Here is a 19,084-nt window from a genome sequence, read left to right on the forward strand (position 1 = left end):
AAAAATTGAATGGCCCGACTGCTTTGACTTTCATCTCCGACATCACCATCCAGTATGGCATACCACACAACATCATTACCGACAACGGCACAAACTTTGCCAAAGGCGCCTTGGCCCGTTTCTGCGTGACGCAGGGTATCCGACTGGACCTAGCGTCCGTTGCCCATCCGCAGTCAAACGGCCAGGCGGAGCGAGCAAACGGCCTCATTTTGTCCGGCATCAAGCTCCGACTGGTCGAGCCTCTGGAGCATTCGGCTGGCTGTTGGCTCGATGAGTTGCCGGCCATCCTCTGGAGCCTGCGCACAACTCCGAACAAGTCAACCGGCTTCACGCCTTTCTTCCTCGTCTATGATGCCGAAGCCGTCATCCCGACGGACATAGAATTCGACTCCCCTCGAGTCACCATGTACACCGAAGGGGAGGCAAAAGAAGCACGAGAAGACGGCGTCGATCTGCTGGAAGAGGGCCGGCTATTGGCACTCAGCCGTTCCACCATCTACCAGCAGAGCCTACGCCGATACTACAACTGGAAGGTCAAGCCAAGATCCTTCCAAGAAGGAGACCTTGTGCTCCGGCTGATCCAGCGAACAGCCGGCCAACACAAGCTCTCGGCACCTTGGGAAGGCCCCTTCAGCATCAGCAAGGTGTTGGGCAAGGACTCCTACTACCTGATCGATGCTCAGAAGCCTCGAGCACGCAAGAGACACGACTCTGGCAAAGAGACGGAGCGGCCATGGAATGCAAACCTCCTTCGAAGGTTTTACAGTTGATGAAGTATGTACCACGCCAACTTTTGTATTAAGTACGAAGACTCCGGGTCCCCCGAGAAGAGCTCGGGGACTGCCCTCTTTTATCTATATGATAATTATTATGCCTATGAAAGTGTTATCACTACAACAAGAACCCCCCTTTAGCAACGCATTGATGCGTTGTTGTATGCCCATATAGGTGTTGCTAAGGCCTACACCAACGGATTAATATGCGTTGCCGTTGGTGGCGTTGGAAGGGCCACAACAACGTATATAAATGCGTTGGTAAACGGCATGAAAAAATGTTGCAATCTAGCAACGTATATAATTAGATTCTAACAACGTTTCATATGTGTTGCTCGCTACACTTCAGAACGAGATTTTCAATTGGACACAACAGACCATTGCAACGTATAGAATTGTTGCTACCATCATGAACTACAATTTCATATATTGGTATCCAGAATGATATGGTCGGTGCTGACAAAGCATGGAGCCACAATATAATGAACATAAACGTCTCATATATTAATTTGACTTTGTTGCATTACAAAGAACATGATCCAAAGGTTACAATAAGTGATACTAACATAGTAGCTAAGTCTGGACATTTCAATCAACGCCCCAACCATTCTAAAACATAATGTTTGAGTTATCGACACTGGAAATGACATCGTAAAACACTACATAGGACTATCCAACAGCATCCCCATTCTCCACCTTGCAATCAACATCTGGGCCATGCATCATCAATTTATCTTAGCAATCTACAACAATAACGAAATGAGATCAGTAAGTTATTGTAGAGAAAATAAGGTTAAGAGCGACAAAATTAAAGAGGAGCAACATACAAAGGTTGATGGCCATGCGATAATTAATCCTGCTGCATGACCAATAATGTTGACCTTTTTTAGAGGTCGTATCAACTGATCTGATTTTGCTAATGTAGCATCAATTCGCACTGCCCAGAATTGATTACCAAGATGAACACCCTCAACTTTATATTCTGGGTTAGTGCTTTGGAGTGTACCAAGAGCAACATTCTTGTTTGGATTTCCCAAGCTCTTCAAAAATACTATAGTGCCAACCTGTTCGTAAAAGAGAAAACCATTTGTAGTATAAGCAATTTGAAACATGCAGATAATCATGTGTAATATAAACTTAATACCCATACATCTATTGAGTCGGCACCCAAGCAATTTGTTGCACTGCACTGTTGTTTCTGTAGAATATATTTTGTGCAACATTAGTATGTAATATACTTGAAGCAGAACTGAAATAGAGAAGAATAAGATTTAGAAGATGTATGTCATACATTGGCATGCTTTGTTGCATTACCTTCTCTTGAGACTTTACTAATGTTCTGGCCACCATGCTAATGGCAAGATGCATAATAAACAGAATAAGCAAAAAAATTGAATATAGATGTACACATGAGGAATCAGAATGGTACCGTATACGCAGAGTATGCTCTAACCCATTGAGGTGTGTTGTTAAGTTGGAGTTCAATTTAATAGTGCAAGCATAACTGTTTAGTAAATGATGGCATGTCTTGTCGTGCACTAGATTGTTGTAGAAGGCTACATGTATAATAATAATTGTTAAGTTCCTTTTTGTAGCTACTATATCTTACAATGCCACTTATCCTCTCTGTTATGTTAAGAACTACTGCTGCTAGCAATGTATTTCTTAGCAAATCTACACAACAGTTTAGTGATTGTTTTTTCATGTATGAGTATGCAAACGAAAGGCTGAAATAGCAATGTGAAGAGATTTTTCATCTTGGTGAAAGTAATTGCACTTTATCTCTTAGATTGTTATCTCAGATATTTCTACTCAATACTGAAACTGTTATTTATGGCACACATCATTTCTAGCATGCGTATGCGCTGGAAATGTGCAAAAAAAAATCTTGACGCATGAGAGCAGAGATGCATTGTGAAAGAAGCTTTAGAAGTTTAAAAGATATGGAGTGCACTAACCTTATTTGAACTAGAGTTTTCCTTCTCTTGTTGCACATTTTCATCATGGATAGAAGTATCTTTGTTCTGTGACAGAAGATATATCAGAAGATTTGGAAGAATTGTAATAAACATTCCTACCGTGAGAAGACCAAGTAACAATTGATTGTTGCTCAACCATATTGGACTCCAAACAATACATAAATGAGCATACCTTATCCTTAGAAGGACGTTTGTTTGATGGTTGCATCTCCATGTCATAGAGAAAGTTTTCCTTGCTCTGTAATGAATGTCAAGAGTATTAATTTCTATAAAAAAACAGAATATATTAATGCATCCATACACTACCATCACATTATTATTCTATCCAACGTTACCAACTTGTTGACTACGGCTGTCGCTATATACTGTCTGTCTATTGAAACAAAATAAGAAAATGATCATATTTATTTAAATGACTTCGACTTTTATTATTAGAATATTCTAGAGATAATTACTTTTTGTTTTGAATTTGTCTTGCCAACATAGAGAGCATCTTGAGATGTAGACTTCTGACCCAAAGAACCCTGTAAAGAGAACCTAACAATTAATACATGTATTGAATAGTGAAGAGCATTCTAAAATTTTGCTCGTTTTGAAACGGATTCAGAGCTGAGAATAAATAAGCATACACAAGATAACCACGTAATGAAAAGAAGCAACAACAGCTACGCAAGGAGTATCTGGTGCTTTAGATCTGATCTCATTGGTGTATCATCATAAAAGTTTTAATGGTAATCTTCTCAAGATTCTCGACATTGGTAATAAGTTAAGAAAAGGAAGGAGATACTAACCTTATCTGCACTAGTGTTTTTCCTCTGTTGGTGCACATTTTCATCATGGACCAAAGTTTCATTGTTCTGTGACAAAAGATATACTATAAGATTGGCAAGAACAATAATAAACATTCCTGCTACAAAATGTGTGAGTAATTCTAAATTGCTACTCAACCATGTCCGATTCTAAACAATATATCAATGAGAATACCTCATCCATAGCAGGGCATTTGTATGATGGTTGCACCTCCATGTCATTGAGAAATGTTTCCTTGCTCTGTAATGAATGGCGAGAGATGATTAATTTCTATGAAAGCAAACCGAAATGTATTAATGCATCCATACACTACCATCACATTATTCTGCTGCCCAATAGTACGAAGTTGTTGACTATGACCGTCGCCATAAACTCTCTGTCGATTGAAACCAAACAAGGTTAAGAACATACTTGCAAAATGGCTTCAAATTATTTATTATACCTTTCTAAAGACACATACTTTTATTTTTGAATTTGTCTTGGCAATAAAAGGAACATCTTGAGATGCAGATATCTGATCCAAAGAACCCTGTAACTACTACCTAAGAATTAGTACATGTATTGAATAATGGAGAAATTCTTCGAATTTACCTGTCCTTCAATGTTTTTTTCTTCCCTTTTAGTTCCAGAATCTCAGCATCTTGGTTTTCCACTTTTTTCTCCAACTTCTCCATTTTCAGTCTAACAGCCAAAAGATCTTCATTTGATATATCCTCCAATGAACTAAGGTGTATATTCTGAAAGTGGCGTGAAGCTGACACATCAAAGACTTGATTTGGATTCGGAACCCGTCCCAGGCCATGTATATGTCCAGGCTTGTCTGCGCCAAGTACCGCATTCAAAACATCTCCCTTCCATGCTGTCTTTCCTCTACTAGTATCTACTAAAGCTGGATTCTCCGCTATACGCTTCTTCAAATCAACCTATATACATGAATAGTGTATGTCAGAACAATGTGCTAAACAACATTATAATTTTAAATAAAAGAGTCGATACTATACCACTTGTTCATTCATATTCTTGTCGCTTTTGTGCTTATGTGTATGCATGTATAAGACAGCCCTGTGTGGGTACTTCTTTTCTGGATCCTTTAGTCTCTATTGGTCAAACGGTTAATTTATTAAAGACCTGCAGTACAAATGGGATATAGATGCATAAAGTTCAAGTTCTCATAAACTGACCATCTCTTCTCGAACTCGTGGAAAACTCTTAGTTCCAGCCATGTGTTTGGACTTCCTCATCGCACAATTTCTCCTATTCGTCTCACTTATCCCCTGTCAAACAATTGTATAATGTATGCACATGTATTTTCCATAATTTCATACCATGACTGAGCAACATGTACATAACGAATCTGGCGACTGTATAAGTACATGTGCCTTCGGGGTCATCCAATTACTGACCAGAGTAATCCACTGGTCCTTAATCACACCCTTTGGAACATTGGTGTTATTCGCTTCCATGCTCTTATTTGCATCAAAATACAGTGCTTTCAGATCTGACTTATGTTCCCTCCATCTATCTCCAACTTTTTTTAATATAATCTTTTCCATGCGAGGAGGGTAAAGAAACCTCATCTACATTTCAAATAAAACTATGGTTATGACAATGCTAGTATGTAAAGCATAATGATGTTAGTAAAAGAGATTTAATGTACTCCAAATATACCTTTACTTGCGCTAGTATATCCCTTTTGTTTCTTTGTTCATTTGTCTTTTTTTCTCTCTCTCCTATTAGTTTTCTCCAGTCCTTGTAGCTCAAACTACACAATTTTCCATTCCTAGCAACCGTGCCAAGAAAATTCCCAAGACATGCAGCTTCTTTTCCAACTGGCTGGTTTAGTTCATTGCACTGGACCACAATCCTCTGCCCTTTTGGAAGATTCCATGTTTCTTTTAGCCTTGTCCTCCCACGCTTGGTTGTTTCTCCATTTTCATCTGATCATGGATAAATGTCCAAAACATTTATAATTAATCACACATAAACAATTGTGTGAACTATCTTTAGATCTACAGTCTGAGGAACAACTGATAGTGTTATTCACCATTTTACAGAGCATTGCATTGATAACACGATGGAAAATCACCACTAATGCAAAATAAGTGAATCTTACAGCAGTGCAAAAACAGGATGCAGTGTACCATTGCATGCTGAAGCCTTTTGCCCAACAGTTAGTGTAGCTAGCCAAGTAAAAACTTGAAAGTGCAATGCGTTCCATATGCTACATGGTTTAGTTTTAGTTGTTCTGATGACCATGGTCCTTACAGCCACACTATACACCATCACATCTAAAAAGTTACCATTCAGTTCTGTTCTAGATAAGATGTTACTGCAATTGTTGATTCTAATTCTAATTTTTCAGAATGTCTAGCAGAGTGTCAAAAGGTAATTACCTTGTTCATTAGTAGCAGTGTCGTCCTGGTCCTCTTCATCATCACTATCATCCAAGCCTTCTTCAACATTACAAGATGATGGTTGAACATGAGATGACTCAACATCTTTGAACATGGCATTCTCATGTTCAACATATTCCTCAGTCATGTATTCATCATTGCATTCAACCACATGTAGTTTACTTCGTGTCATATCAACTCCAGGAGGAAAACCAACACAAAAACTGAAAAAAAAGTAAATTAAATCAATGCAGAATGTACTGAGAAGCCTAGAGAGGTATAAATTTGCCCCTAGACATTGTCTAAATTATGCATAGCCATGCCTTGTTTTCAGTTCTTACAAAAGATTTAAGAAAAAAACAGTCACGTGCTCATCACCTAGTTAATTTACTGGTATATGGTCCTCTGAATCACACCCGCAACTAAGTGGTGATAGGCTGATCTTACTGTCAACTCCCCCTTATGGTCTCCATTCATCACCAGCCTGTCTCCTATAGCCATAGCCACCCTCCCCTTCTCTGCTATTTGTTCTGCCACAGCTAATTGGTGGTAAGCTGATCTTACTGCGAACCCCTTCTACTCAAAATTAAGTCAGGTGAACTGACGCAGCTGACACACGGTCAAACTCATCACTCATATGGTGGAACAGGGGATCGATCGATCGATCTAGTCACTGGCACATAATCGATTTATCTATAATTTATTTGAGCCTTAGGTGCAAAGGCAGATCTGCCACCACTCTTCACGGGTGAGGGACGAGTGCTCGTCGAGGGCAGCTGTGGCCGGCGGCGAATGCAGTGGACGAATCTATCAGAGGAGAAGGAGGTCGAATGCAAGAGAGAGCCCGGGGGAGGGGGGGCACTGACCTGCTATAGAATCGCCTGCCGCCGCCGGTTGTCAGAGATGGCCCAGAATCGCCTGCCGCCGCCAGCCGGCAGAGATGACCCACGACTTGTGTTCAGCACGACTTGTACTTTTGAGATAGATGGGGGGAGATGCGCAAGATTTTTGGGCAGTTACCTTAATTCGGAGGGAAATAGAAAAATGGAGGGAAGAGACCGAGGGAAAGAGGAAAAATAGAAGGAAAAATGGAGGGAGTTGAAATACATTCGACCTCCACCGTCATTTCGTCCGGCATTACTCTCAAACTCTTTTTTAGTATGATGATATAAGACAATTGAAATAAAGTTTGCATATTATTTTCCGTACATTAGCTGAACTCGGGATTGGATTTGAAAAATGACCCAAGTATGAGCCGTTTAAGTTCAGTCTGATAATTCATAGAAAGGCATCGGCAATCTAACTTTAGCCGCCACCCCATGATCCGATCCCTCTTGCCGTCGCTAGGGTTAGCCAACGAGCAAAGCCTGCACTGCATGCGGCGGCATGGAGGCTGCTGCTCATCGAGAGCCCAATATGGAGGAGTGGTGGGCTGTTGCCAGACGGCGACAGTGATGCGTGGTTGGGTTGCGGTTGCCGCCCGGTGACACTCAAGGTGGTGTTGATAGTCCAGCGCAACGATCTTCAATGGTGACACATTCTGGCAAGGTCATCAGAGAGAGAGAGGGAGTCGGCGGATGATCATGGACTGCAGCGAGGTCGACATGAGACCCGAACGTATGCATGCAATGGCATGATTGTTTTCGTTCAGGTTTTCTTTAGGGAATCTTCTAATTTTGGTTTGGGACAGCGAGGTGGTGACACAATCCCCGTTTAGGAACAATGTTCTCCCGGCTTTTTTCCTTGTTTCGTTGGTGTGTTTATCGCCAATGGAGGGCATGTGGGGCCATGTCTCCAATGGGTCCTCCAGGATGCGGTCGACCAACATTCATGGTGTTTGAAGTTTCTCCAGGTTCTTGTCGGCATTTTCTTCTTTGAGGCGGCGGTTTGATTTGCCTCCCACAATTGTCTCCTCACCACCAGTGGATGCAGGAGAAAGAAGACTTCAGCAGGCTCAAAGATTTAGAGGTAATTTTATCTTTCTGTATAGGTGTTCTCAGTAGGACATGTAATATGTAATATATGGCCTTGGGCCCTTTCGCAAAAAAGTTCGTCCTTTATATCAGTTGAACTTAAGGACTAGCACAAAGTGATGTATTCTCCCCCCCTCACCCGGACTCATCTCGACCCATCGAGGCGACACAGGGTATTATGGCGTGGGGTGGAAGTCATTATCTTAACGCTCCAGTCTAGATCTTGGTGTCGCCTTCCTCGATCCACTCTGATGTGTAGCCGCTCGTGGGCCTTCGAATAGCAAGTGGTTAGTGACCGAGGTTAAAGCCATGCCGGATGGCGTTGTCGTTGATGGCGATGCTCATGAGCGTTCATTCACTTTCTTGGAGGCGACATCATGGACTACGCCCTCTACCTTTGGCTCTAGGTGAAAACACTTTATTCGACATTTTGGATCGGGCGGTGTTGGCATTTTTGCGGCGTCCTTCTCAGCGGGTCGTCGTGGTGCGGTCCTTGGACGGTGGCGGTGGCATTCTTGCCGTGTGCCAAATACGAGTTGGATTTGCAAATCCGTTAAAGAAAAGTGAGCAAAGTTTGATAAAAGCTAGCTCGTTCGATCAAGTAAGAACAATGAGCAGAGTTTGATTTTCACTCTTCATTTTTTAAAACAAAAATATAAGAAGATTAAAGAAAAAATACGTATGAGTTGCTCAAGTTTGACTGGAGTATTAACTTGTGATCGGATCACAAAATAATTCTAGTACATGTGTGTTTTGTAACTCGGTCAAGACATGAAGAAAGCTTAGTCAAGGCAAGCTCATTGGATTTCAGCTCACCATACCTCGAATTAAATGATTTGTACATAGTTTTATATATAATTTAAATTCCAATTTTTTTGCTGTTCTGTTCACCCATGTGACGAACTAGGCATCCCAAAAATATATGAGATGTTAGATACAAAACAAAAAGAGAAAACAAACTATGTTGATTTTAAATCAAAATAAATAAAAACAACACATATTCTAGATAAATCATTGAGAAAACAAACTGTATTCAAATTCATGAGAAATCAAACACCCAGTACATTCAACATTGAATGCACAAATGCCACATCTGACAACTTACCACTGAATCCTAACTGTAGCTACAGCAAGAAGAAATTTACATGGGGCAGTTACGCTTAACAGGTAGCAGAAATGGTGGTAAATACAAAGAAGGATGCATTCCCTCATGTGGACTTGGAGAAGTAGGTGTGCTAACAAAACTGAGGTATTTCCTTGGCCACTTGTATCTGATAGATTGAAGTTCATGAACATGCTTCGACGACGACGTTTGAATCGCATTTCCTTTGAATGATTGTTCAGCAACATTGGCATTATTCTCAAATTAACTTCACCCCGAGCATCAGCTACAGAACTAGTATGTTTCATTAACAAAATTGTAGATCTCACAGTATTGTAAAGATAAGCTACATTTTTCAAACTATCAGGGAAAAACAAGACATTAGAAGCAAACCTTTCATTTAGTTCCAAAGCTTCAGGATCAGAACTTGTAATAGGATCTACAGTTGTGCCCTCTATATCTCTTCTAGTCCACATTTCATTCCCATGCGCAGTATCAAAAAGCTCACCCAGATTACTGACATGATAAGGTTCACTTTCTATATCATTCCATTCTTCACCCATGTCAAAATTGTCTCGAGGAGTCACCTTCGTCACAAATGACCATCCAGGATTTGTACGGTCTTTCGTATAGAAAACTTGGTCAACTTGATTGGCAAATACAAAAGGCTCATCCTCTATCTTCTCACCACCATGGACTTGCTGTGAAAAATTCACAAGCGTATGACCAAACCTATCTTTTTTTACTTCTTTTTCTTTAGTACTATTAACCCATTCATATTTGAATAGCACCACCGAAAATTTTCTATAATAATCCAACTCAATTATGTCAACTATCTTCCCATAGTACATGACATCTCCAAGTATAGGGTTAGTATCACCTGCAGAAGCATAACTTGATGTTTTTGTGGTCAAAACAACTCCACTGTTTTGCGTCTTCTTATCATAACGCTTGGGTCTAAATCTATATCCACGGGTACAGAAGCCTATGTATCTTCGTGCAACCTCAATTGGACCACGAGCCAACCATCTAATATCATCATCGATGCTGTCAGTACCCCTTTGCTGCTCCAGCTGCATTACCTACACCAACACGGAACTTAGATAACAAAAACTCAAAAATAGAATACTAATAACAGGGAACTTACATGATCTCTAAACCAATCAGGGAAGTTGGCATGCTGCATGCACTCAATGGTTTTTAGTGCTAGGCACTTGTTGTGGTTTTTCCTTTTTAGTTCAGCACCATGTTCTCTACAACAGATATAAACACAATTTTAGATCAAAAAATTAGTCAACATGCTAACAAGTTAAGGTAAGACATTTACATGAGATATGGAGTGACAACATCACAGTTGTAGAGCACAAATCTATGGGCTTGTAAGGACTCCATATCATTCGAAGTGTAGGTGCGTGGTTTTCCCAATGGATTTCCTACTGGAGGAAATAATGTGGATTCATTTGCATACATTGCAGATTCATTCTCATTTGGTTTGTCATGATTCCTTGATGGTTGGTTGTGCTTAGTTGAGAAACCCTCTAAGTATCTTGAGCAAAAGGCGATACACTCATCCGCCAAAAATGATTCGGCAATTGAACCCTCAGGGCGAGCTTTGTTGCGAACATATGACTTCAATTTACCTAGGTACCTGCACACATGTCAAAACATCAATTTAGCAAGTCATATGACATCACCTGACAATATTGCACTTTTCTTAGCATCACATTGTTACCTTTCAATAAAGTACATCCATCGATAGCAAACTGGTCCAGCAAGTTTACATTCAGTTGCTAAATGGACAACTAAATGAACCATGACAGTGAAAAACCCAGGAGGGAATATCATCTCCATTTTACAAAGTGTGATTCTAATTGATTCTTCCAAATGGTCAAGCTCATTTACATGGAGAATTTTTGAACATATTCCTCGGAAGTAAGCAGATAATTCAAGTAGTACTGTTGTTACACGGTCTGGAAGAATACCCGTCAAAGCGATAGGCATGAATTGTTGTAGTACGACATGGCAGTCATGTGTTTTTACCCCGGAAATTTTTCCTTCAGCGGACTTCACACATTTAGATATATTTCCACAATAGCCATCGGGAACCATTATAGACTCAAGAACTTCAAGGAACAATTTTATCTCACTTCTGGACATGGTAAATAATGCAGGTGGTAAGTAAAACTTGCCTGAAGGTTGTTGCTCTGGATGTAGGTCCTCTCTAAGATTCATCTCTTTAAGATCTAGACGAGCAGAAAGATTATCTTTTGACTTCCCATCTAAACCTAAAAGTGTGCTCAAAATATTATCACACACATTCTTCTCTATATGCATCACGTCAAGATTATGTCGAACGAGATTATAGTCCCAATAGGGTAATGTAAATAGACTACTTAATCCCTTGTAAGTTTTTGACTGCTTAAAATCACCAAGAGCCTTTATTTCTTCTTCAACCTGACGTCCATAGTAAGTTCGAGGCTCTGCTCTATGCTCCACCGTTCAATCAAAAGACTCTTGATCAATACGAAACTTATGACCAGGAGGCAGAAATCGGCGGTGACCCATAAAGCATGATTTCTTTCCATGTTTTAATCGCTTGGACCATGCATCTGCACCGCATGGTGGACATGCAAATTCTCCATGCACCTTATGTGAAGAAACCATTCCTAAAGCTGGCAGGTCATTTGTAGTCCACAACACGACTGCTCGCAAAGTAAAGGTTTCATTTTTAGACACATCATATGTGACAATTCCATTCAGAAATAAGTCTTTCAAGTCATCCAAAAATGGCTGGAGAAAGACATGAATATTATCGCCTAGATTTTTGGGCCTAGGAATTATCAAAGATAGCAAAAGATAAGATTCTTTCATGCACAACCATGGAGGCAGATTATATATTGTCAAAACAACTGGCCAACAACTATAACTAGAACTCAGCATCCCATAGGGATTAAATCCATCATGACCCAAGCCAAACCGTATATTACGGCAATCAGATGCAATTTTTGAGCACCTTTCATCTAAAGCCTTCCATGCTAGGGAATCAGCTGGATGTCGTAGTGCGCCATCCTTAATGCGCTCTTCATCATGCCATCACAAAAGAGGTGCTGTCTCTTTGCACACGAACAATCTTTTCAACCTATCCTTGATTGGAAAGTAACGTAAAACTTTGCTTGGTGTTGCTTTTTTTCTTTCCTTCTTTGTTAACTTTGTTTCTGATTCTTTATCTTTCCACCTAGAGGCCTTACAGATTGAGCAAGAATCATCATTTTCCGTGTCTTTCCAGAACAGCTGGCAATTATTTGGACAAGCATGAATTTTTTTATAATCTAGTCCAAATTTTGAAACAATCTTCTTAGCCTCGTAAAAATTCTGGGGCAGCTCATTTCCATTTGGAATTGCCATGCGCAGAGTATCAAGTAGATCTCCAAATTACATGTCAGACCATTTGTTCATGGATTTTGTATTAAACAAATCACAAGTAATGATAGCTGTGATAATCCACATCCCGGCCATAAAGGCTTCTTCGAATCATTGATCAATTTATAAAATTCCTCGGCTTCTAAATTTGGTCCATGTTGATTCGGTGGATCTGGACTCTCACTCATTGGCACATCATCATACACATTCCTGAAGGCATCATTAATCAACCCATGCATGTCAGCAAGCATTTCTTCATTGGGAGGTTGTGGTTGCTGATCATTATTGTGCTCATCTGAAGATTCGCCATGAAAAACCCATTTGTCATAACTCTGTAGAATTCCGTTACAGATCAAATGATCACGGACATCAGTCTTTGATAGAACAGAAGTGTGCACACATACTTCACATGGACAAAGGATCGTGGTATCTTCTGTCTTATCTTTATATGCAAATTCCAAAAATCCATCTACGCCAGCCACGTACCGGCTACTTCCTCTAGGATAACGCACTTGCTGATTTGTACATCCATACCCACTCTGCAATAAAGAGTTCAATTGTCATTGCAAGGTTGAATCCTACTTAATGCAATTTTCCAGTTACTGATCAACACAAGTTATGTCTAACAAGCATAAGCAGACAATAAAAAATATCGAACTTAGACTTTGTCTAGCAAACTGCATCATCAATGACATAAATATTTTCCAAAGATTAAGTAGACAAGATCATACAAGAGATGAAAAGGGAGAGAAGCTTACCTATGCGGGGGCGTGTCTTTGGTGCTGGTGTGGGCGGCGATTGTTAGACAGATGGTCAGCGGTACAGATGTGGCAGAAATTCTGAAAAGAGAAGAAAAAAATAGCATCATGTTTCTCAGAGTCGTTACAGCATGATCGTACTACCCTAACAATCAAATTTTCTCTTAACCAACAAGGACATGTATATCATCCATATATTTCCCAACGGGCTTGAGCAGTTTGCTAATAGAAGAATACATTCTATACTAATAGTCCCTACATGATGAACAACATTACACTACAATAATCTTTTTGAAACTACAAGCTAATGAAACTGAACATGCAGGCTCTAAAAATATGTATAGTAGAGAGTCTCCTACATGTAGCTGATAAACTTTGAGGTTTCATCCACTTTGAACAACATTGCGATGTTAATATGGAATACCTACACTGAGGGCTGATCTCAGATATATTATACACCCCTACCATCTCAACTCAATTTTTTTTTTCAAGAACACTCAACTCAATATATCAGCTATATATATTGTATACATACACATAACATACTGATGCATCTGATGAAGAAGCATCATCGACTAATGCCATGTACCAGTGAAACAATACCATAGGCAAGAAGAATACACCTATCTTTTTTTCTTCTTCTGGTTTTGTCCCCTATACATTAAAAACGTTGTGTAGTCATTGCTATTCAGACATTTAGACCATTTCGATAATTGTAAGGGTATAACCATACACATTTTCCTTGGCTTGCGGAACCATATAATGGTTTCCCATTTTATCGAAATAACAGTTAAGTAGCAAAGTTACTTGAAATTTGATGGTTTACATCATACAAGAAAACATGTGTATACTCTGTTATATACTAAAATCTGACTGTAGCAGAACAGTAAGTTTTATATGACAGTTTCAGCTTGTTATAACATTGATCATCGTTATATAGTAAGAAAAATATGAAATTACATATAAGCTATTTTTCTTGAATAGCAGATGCACATGATTATGCTAGATAGATATACTTAATTGACTTCAGTTGCATCGAGTTCAGTTCAGGTGTTAGTTTTCTATTGGGTACAAGAATTGATCTATACTGCTCTCCACGTTTACCAAACCAGACGAAAAAATGATAGTTTCAGAAAAGAGATGAAGAGGGTGAGGGAAGGTCACCTATGCAGGGGCGCTTTACTCGTACAACTTTAGGTGAGGCGGCGATTGGCATACCACTGGTTCGCGGCGCTGCTAGGTGCAGGGACCCAGGGAGGGGGTTTGGACGGTCGGGCGTGCATTATTGGGGCGGCGGGGGGGGGGGGGTGTCCGGGCTGAAGTGCAGCTTGGCTGTTTGGGGCCGACGGCGGAAGGTGAGATGGCTCGGTGGCGGCGCAGCAAGGTGATGCAGCCTGGGAGGGTGGCGGTGGAGGGGAGTTAGGCGTCCGGCCGTGCAATATGGGGGACGATGTGTCGGTATTGAGGTGGATCTTGGGTGCTTGGGGCGACGGCGGGAGGTGGGATTGCTCGGCGGCGGCGTACTCTCACGGCTGGAGATTCAGATTCAGGCAATTCTAGGTATTCGGTTTTTATATGGCTCATTGGAAAAGAAAAGAATATAACTAAATAAATAGAAAGCATTAATTTTTTTTGGGCCCACGAGTCAGAATTCTAGATGGGAAGACGATCTGATTATGAGTTCCTCCCGTCCATTAACACATAGCTATGCATATCTACAACGCATGGTATTTGTTGTTGTCCGTATAGAAGCAACGGATGTCCTTCCAACGTATATTTGCGTTGTAGCATGATACATTTCCAACGCATTATCAAAGCGTTGCAAACTATGCATTGCTATAGGGGGGTTCTTGTTGTAGTGTATTTCATTAGTCCGTCTGGCACCGGGTCCGAACAGTCGACCCGGGGACTCGCCGCCTTGTACTATGTAATGCTCCCTGCAGCTGGACAAGTAATGCATTGGCACTTAGGCGCTCTCCTGCCAGAAGCCGCAGCTCGCAGAGCGACTGTCCGGCGGGCAGGAGTAAAGGCAGAAAGGGTGTTCGCATGAAAAATGGCTAAGCACCCAAAGCATGTACATAGTTCAAGCCGGCTTCCTGCTTCGCCGCCCGGCTACTGAGCAGCCGGCCGACCGGCTTCTACTTAACTTGCTAGAAAACTCTAATCGGCTAAGTACTTGCCTTCCTGAAAGTGGCTAAGTACTTGACCCAGCCACAGTCCGCAGAGCGGCTGTTCGGCTGGCAAGACGGCAACCGAGGGAAGGCGGCAAAGGAAAAAAGCCAAAGAGCAGAAAGCAAGGAAAGATAGAACTCGGCAAAATATTTACACATCAAAAGGCCCTTGGCCGACATTCAACAAAAGTTTGAAATACACCCCGCGGGTGGAATTGTGCGAAGCTAACGAAGTTTTTCGAGACCGATAAGCAGGTCGAAACAAAAGGTAAATTGGCAGCCTAGGAAGCAGCAGACGGGTTCGGCAGAACGGTTGAGTCGGTGGTGCCGGATGGTGGAGCGGCCGGCCGGTCAGTCTCCGCTTGGTCGCCTTCAGCAGCAGCCGGCTCGCTCGGGCGTGGCTCATTGCTGGAGGCGCGGTCGAGCTGAGGCTGGCCGTTCACTCCGACCTCTGGAGCCTCCTCTTCGCCTCCCTCGTCCTCCTCGTCTTCTCCCTCGTCGCTGGAGTCGATCACTTTGGCCCGAGTCCTCGCCATCCTCTGGGTTCAGCCCGAACCACTCCTGCGGTGCCTCGGTGCCGTTCTCAGCTAGCTCAGGAACGAAGACGCTGGTGTTGGTGTACTCGGCGATTGCCGCCACTTGCTAGACAAGATCACGCTGCACCGCCACCAGCTCCTCTTTGGCTTCCAGTCGAAGCGTGGCCAACTGGGCTAGATTTAGCCCAGGGTACCATGCCTTGACGAATTCCAAGGCCTGGCGTGCCCCGGCCTGAGCTGAGGAACCCTTCCAGGCCTCAAGACGGCCAGCCGCCACCTCAAGCCAGTCGGCGGGCCCGATGGGCATGCGTGGAGCCGGCATGTCCGGCCACAGGGCGGCGATCGCCTGGGTGCTGACACGCTGAAGGCAGCGCAGCATCCGGTGAGCCGGCCGAAGACGAGCCTGGATGCCGAGAAGCTGCTCGCTAGGAGTGCGGGGGGCGTCGGCAGCAATCTGCTCGCCTTCTGCCCTCCGTCCTTCGCGATCGGCCTCGATAGCCTGATTGGCAGCGCCGGAGTGACCGGGGAAGAAGTCTGCCCAAACAGAAAGCAAAAAAGCCAAAATCAGAAACAAGAAGCTGGCTTGATCAGAAGCCAGTGGCTTGGAGAAAGAGTAAAGAAGGCAGCTTACCGTCGACCATGTCTTCAATCTTGCCGAGGCCGGCAGTTAGCATCGCCTCCTTGTCGGTGCAGGCAGAGCGCTCGGTCTCAAACTCAGCAAGGAGACCGGCCACCTTGTCTTCCGCCTCCTTCTGGGTCTTCTTGAGAAGCTCCTCCTGCTCCGCCAGTTGCGTGACCAGCCGGTCATGCTCCTCGGACAGCTTGTTGCAGTCCGCCTCCTTGGAACGCAGCGTGGTGTTGGACTCGCCCAGCTGCTGCTGCAGGACGGCGTTGGCCTCTGTAAAAGTAGAAGAAGAAAAGGACATCATCAATCAACAAAGAGAGATATAGTTGCCAGGAAGATCCGGCCCGACTGCTTAGCAGTCGGCCCGAATCTCGGGGACTACAGCCCGCGGGTGCGCCAGCGCGCCCCCGCGGAGAAAAAAGTTATCAAATATCAACAGAGAAGAAGAACAGTTGCCGGGAAGATCCGGCCCAACTGCTCAGCAGTCGGCCCGAATCTCGGGGACTACAGCCCGCGGGTGCGCCAGCGCGCCCCCGTAGAGAAAGAAAAAGACTTACTCCGGCTCTCCGACAAGTCGACGGTCCGTTGATCCAAGTCCTGGTCTTTGGAGTTGAAGGCGGCTGCACGGAGGTTGTGATAATCCTGCATCAAAGATATCAGGCAATGTTAGTACTCGGAACTTGCAAATTAAACTTCCGAGCCGCCTGCTCAGCAGACGGCCCGAAACTCGGGGACTACACCCAGTGGGTGCGCCAGTGCGCCCCCACGGAGCAATACAAGAAATAAAAACAAAGAAGCAAGAAGCATACCCGGACGGCTGCTCGCGACTCCAGGAACGCATTGTTGCAGCGCTTGAGTGCGTCGGCCTCAGCGCGGAGCATGGCCTGGACGTCCAGGATCGCCTTGTTCAAAGGGCCCGTCCCGCCTCCCCGCACCCACTCAGTGGGCGCGGTGCTGGTTGCCTCGGCGTCCGGGATCGAAGAGCTCGCGGCACCGGTCTCTAGCGGGCGTGGCGCCGAGGCTGCCTTTGCAAATCGGCGACGCGATGGTGTGCGGACCTCGGGAGTCGGGCCGGTTACCATCTCGTCTCTGGCTGGTGGCGCCGGCGGATTAGCCGGCTGCTTGTCTCGCGCCTCCTTAGAAGGTGGTGGCGGGGGCACGATTACGTCCGGCATGACGACATCGCCGCCGTCCCTCTCCATGATCGGGTGCTCGTCGCCGGCTCCCCAGTCCGCGCCACGAACTCTGCTGGTGGCGGCGCGGAGTTCAGGGGGATGACGAATACAGCCGACTGGCGGCGTGCGGCCTCTTCGGCCTGCTCCTTTGCCGCGGTAGCGGCGTCGGCCTCCGCCAGCTTCTTCAAGGCGGCGGCCTCCGCCTTCTCCAGGCGGGCGGCTTCCTGCTCCTCGCGCACCTCCAGCGCGTTTTGCTCCGTCACCTCCCGAAGGTCGGCGGCCGGATCGATACGCCGGGTGGTGGTGGAGGTCTCCGCCGACCCAACGATGGAGGCGGCGACCGACTTCTCGAGAGAGAGCGGAGCCCTAAATCAAGAAAATAAAGCAAAGGAAGTTCAGAAAGAATCGACAGGAAAGAAAAGCATGGGAAAAAGATACTTACGCCGACACCATAGGAGGCGCCTTCAGAAGCTTCTGGTATTTGGCCGCCTTCGCGGCGCCCTCTTTTCGCCTGGCCGCGGCGGTCGGATTCTTAGCCTTCTTCGGCGCGCTGCCGAACAAGACGGCGCCTTGTTTCCGCTTGCGTGTGCCGCCTCGAGCAGACGGCTCAACGGAGGGGCCCGCGTCCGCCCTACCGGCGCCCCGCACAGGGCGCGGCTCTTCTTCCTCCTCCTCATCATCGGGCCAGGTCTCGATGCCGCCTTCTTTGGAGCCGCCTTCTTCGTAGACGCCGCCTGTCGCGGTATCCTCCAAGGCAGCCGCCCCCAAGTCGGGGTCGTCCACGTCGCTCACCGCCCGGTCTGGCTGGTAGTCGCCACCCGCCCCTACGATGGCGGCTGTCGCTTCCGACATGTAGATCTGTTTCAAATGATGAGAGGCCGGCTGATCAAGACCAAGATCAATACTAAGACGAGTATCAAAAAGAAAGAATTGGAAAACTTACCGCAGGCGGTGGGTCGGCGCGGGAATATGGCCGCTTGCCGAAGCTCCAAGACCCCTACAGCTTGAGGTCGGAGATCTCGTTCACCAAGTTCGCGACCACGGTAGCCGGCATCTCCTTGGTGCTCAGCCGGCATGGGTCGCGATGCCCGCTCATCCGGCTGATCAGGTGCAGCCGGCCTTGGAGCGGGAGAACCCGGTGCGCGACGAAGGCGACCAACAAGTCGGACGCCTTGAGGCCTTCGGTCTTGGTCAACTCCCGGAGTCGTTGGATGGCGGCGGCGCCGTCTGCTGATACTGGCTTCGGCTTATAGCCTCAGCTGGCCCGAGGCTCAGCCGGCGGGCCGGCTACATAAGCCGGCAGGTTGATGAAGTCGACGGCCGGGTCCACGTTCTCCACGTAGAAGTAACGTTCCTACCACATCTTGAC

The 19,084-nt window shown here is 44.7% G+C and overlaps 2 protein-coding genes and 1 long non-coding RNA gene across 6 annotated transcripts; all 3 read right to left on the bottom strand.

Moving 5' to 3' along the window:
* Positions 1 to 1,253: 1,253 nt before the first annotated feature.
* Positions 1,254 to 6,969, bottom strand: LOC109782452 (uncharacterized). Of its 4 annotated transcripts, XM_045232943.2 has the most exons (17): positions 6,822 to 6,969; positions 5,956 to 6,179; positions 5,231 to 5,499; positions 4,744 to 5,139; positions 4,564 to 4,659; positions 4,154 to 4,485; positions 4,023 to 4,091; positions 3,876 to 3,938; positions 3,737 to 3,802; positions 3,544 to 3,609; positions 3,208 to 3,276; positions 2,925 to 2,990; positions 2,732 to 2,797; positions 2,065 to 2,124; positions 1,924 to 1,971; positions 1,601 to 1,837; positions 1,254 to 1,516 (listed from the first exon to the last, which is right to left on the bottom strand). In XM_045232943.2, the coding sequence occupies exons 8-17, from the start codon at positions 3,876 to 3,878 to the stop codon at positions 1,499 to 1,501; spliced, it is 699 nt and encodes a 232-aa protein (XP_045088878.1). In that variant the 5' UTR covers positions 3,879 to 3,938; positions 4,023 to 4,091; positions 4,154 to 4,485; positions 4,564 to 4,659; positions 4,744 to 5,139; positions 5,231 to 5,499; positions 5,956 to 6,179; positions 6,822 to 6,969; the 3' UTR covers positions 1,254 to 1,498. The 4 variants fall into 4 exon arrangements, with proteins under 4 accessions (XP_045088878.1, XP_073364485.1, XP_073364488.1 ...); XM_073508384.1 differs by having other exon boundaries at positions 4,023 to 4,485; positions 5,956 to 6,494; positions 6,818 to 6,942; XM_073508387.1 differs by lacking the exon at positions 3,208 to 3,276 and having other exon boundaries at positions 1,377 to 1,516; positions 4,023 to 4,485; positions 6,822 to 6,956.
* Positions 6,970 to 8,892: 1,923 nt separating this feature from the next.
* LOC120973952 (uncharacterized) lies at positions 8,893 to 10,266 on the bottom strand. The gene is made up of 2 exons (XM_073508388.1): positions 9,424 to 10,266; positions 8,893 to 9,316 (listed from the first exon to the last, which is right to left on the bottom strand). The coding sequence occupies exons 1-2, from the start codon at positions 10,107 to 10,109 to the stop codon at positions 9,313 to 9,315; spliced, it is 690 nt and encodes a 229-aa protein (XP_073364489.1). The 5' UTR covers positions 10,110 to 10,266; the 3' UTR covers positions 8,893 to 9,312.
* A 6-nt stretch (positions 10,267 to 10,272) lies between these two features.
* LOC123497358 (uncharacterized) lies at positions 10,273 to 14,506 on the bottom strand. The gene is made up of 3 exons (XR_012202333.1): positions 14,373 to 14,506; positions 10,763 to 13,289; positions 10,273 to 10,678 (listed from the first exon to the last, which is right to left on the bottom strand). It is a non-coding gene; the product is annotated as an uncharacterized lncRNA (long non-coding RNA).
* Positions 14,507 to 19,084: the final 4,578 nt, after the last annotated feature.

This window comes from Aegilops tauschii, chromosome 2 (assembly GCF_002575655.3).
Source record: "Aegilops tauschii subsp. strangulata cultivar AL8/78 chromosome 2, Aet v6.0, whole genome shotgun sequence".
In the NCBI taxonomy this organism is placed as follows: domain Eukaryota; kingdom Viridiplantae; phylum Streptophyta; class Magnoliopsida; order Poales; family Poaceae; genus Aegilops; species Aegilops tauschii.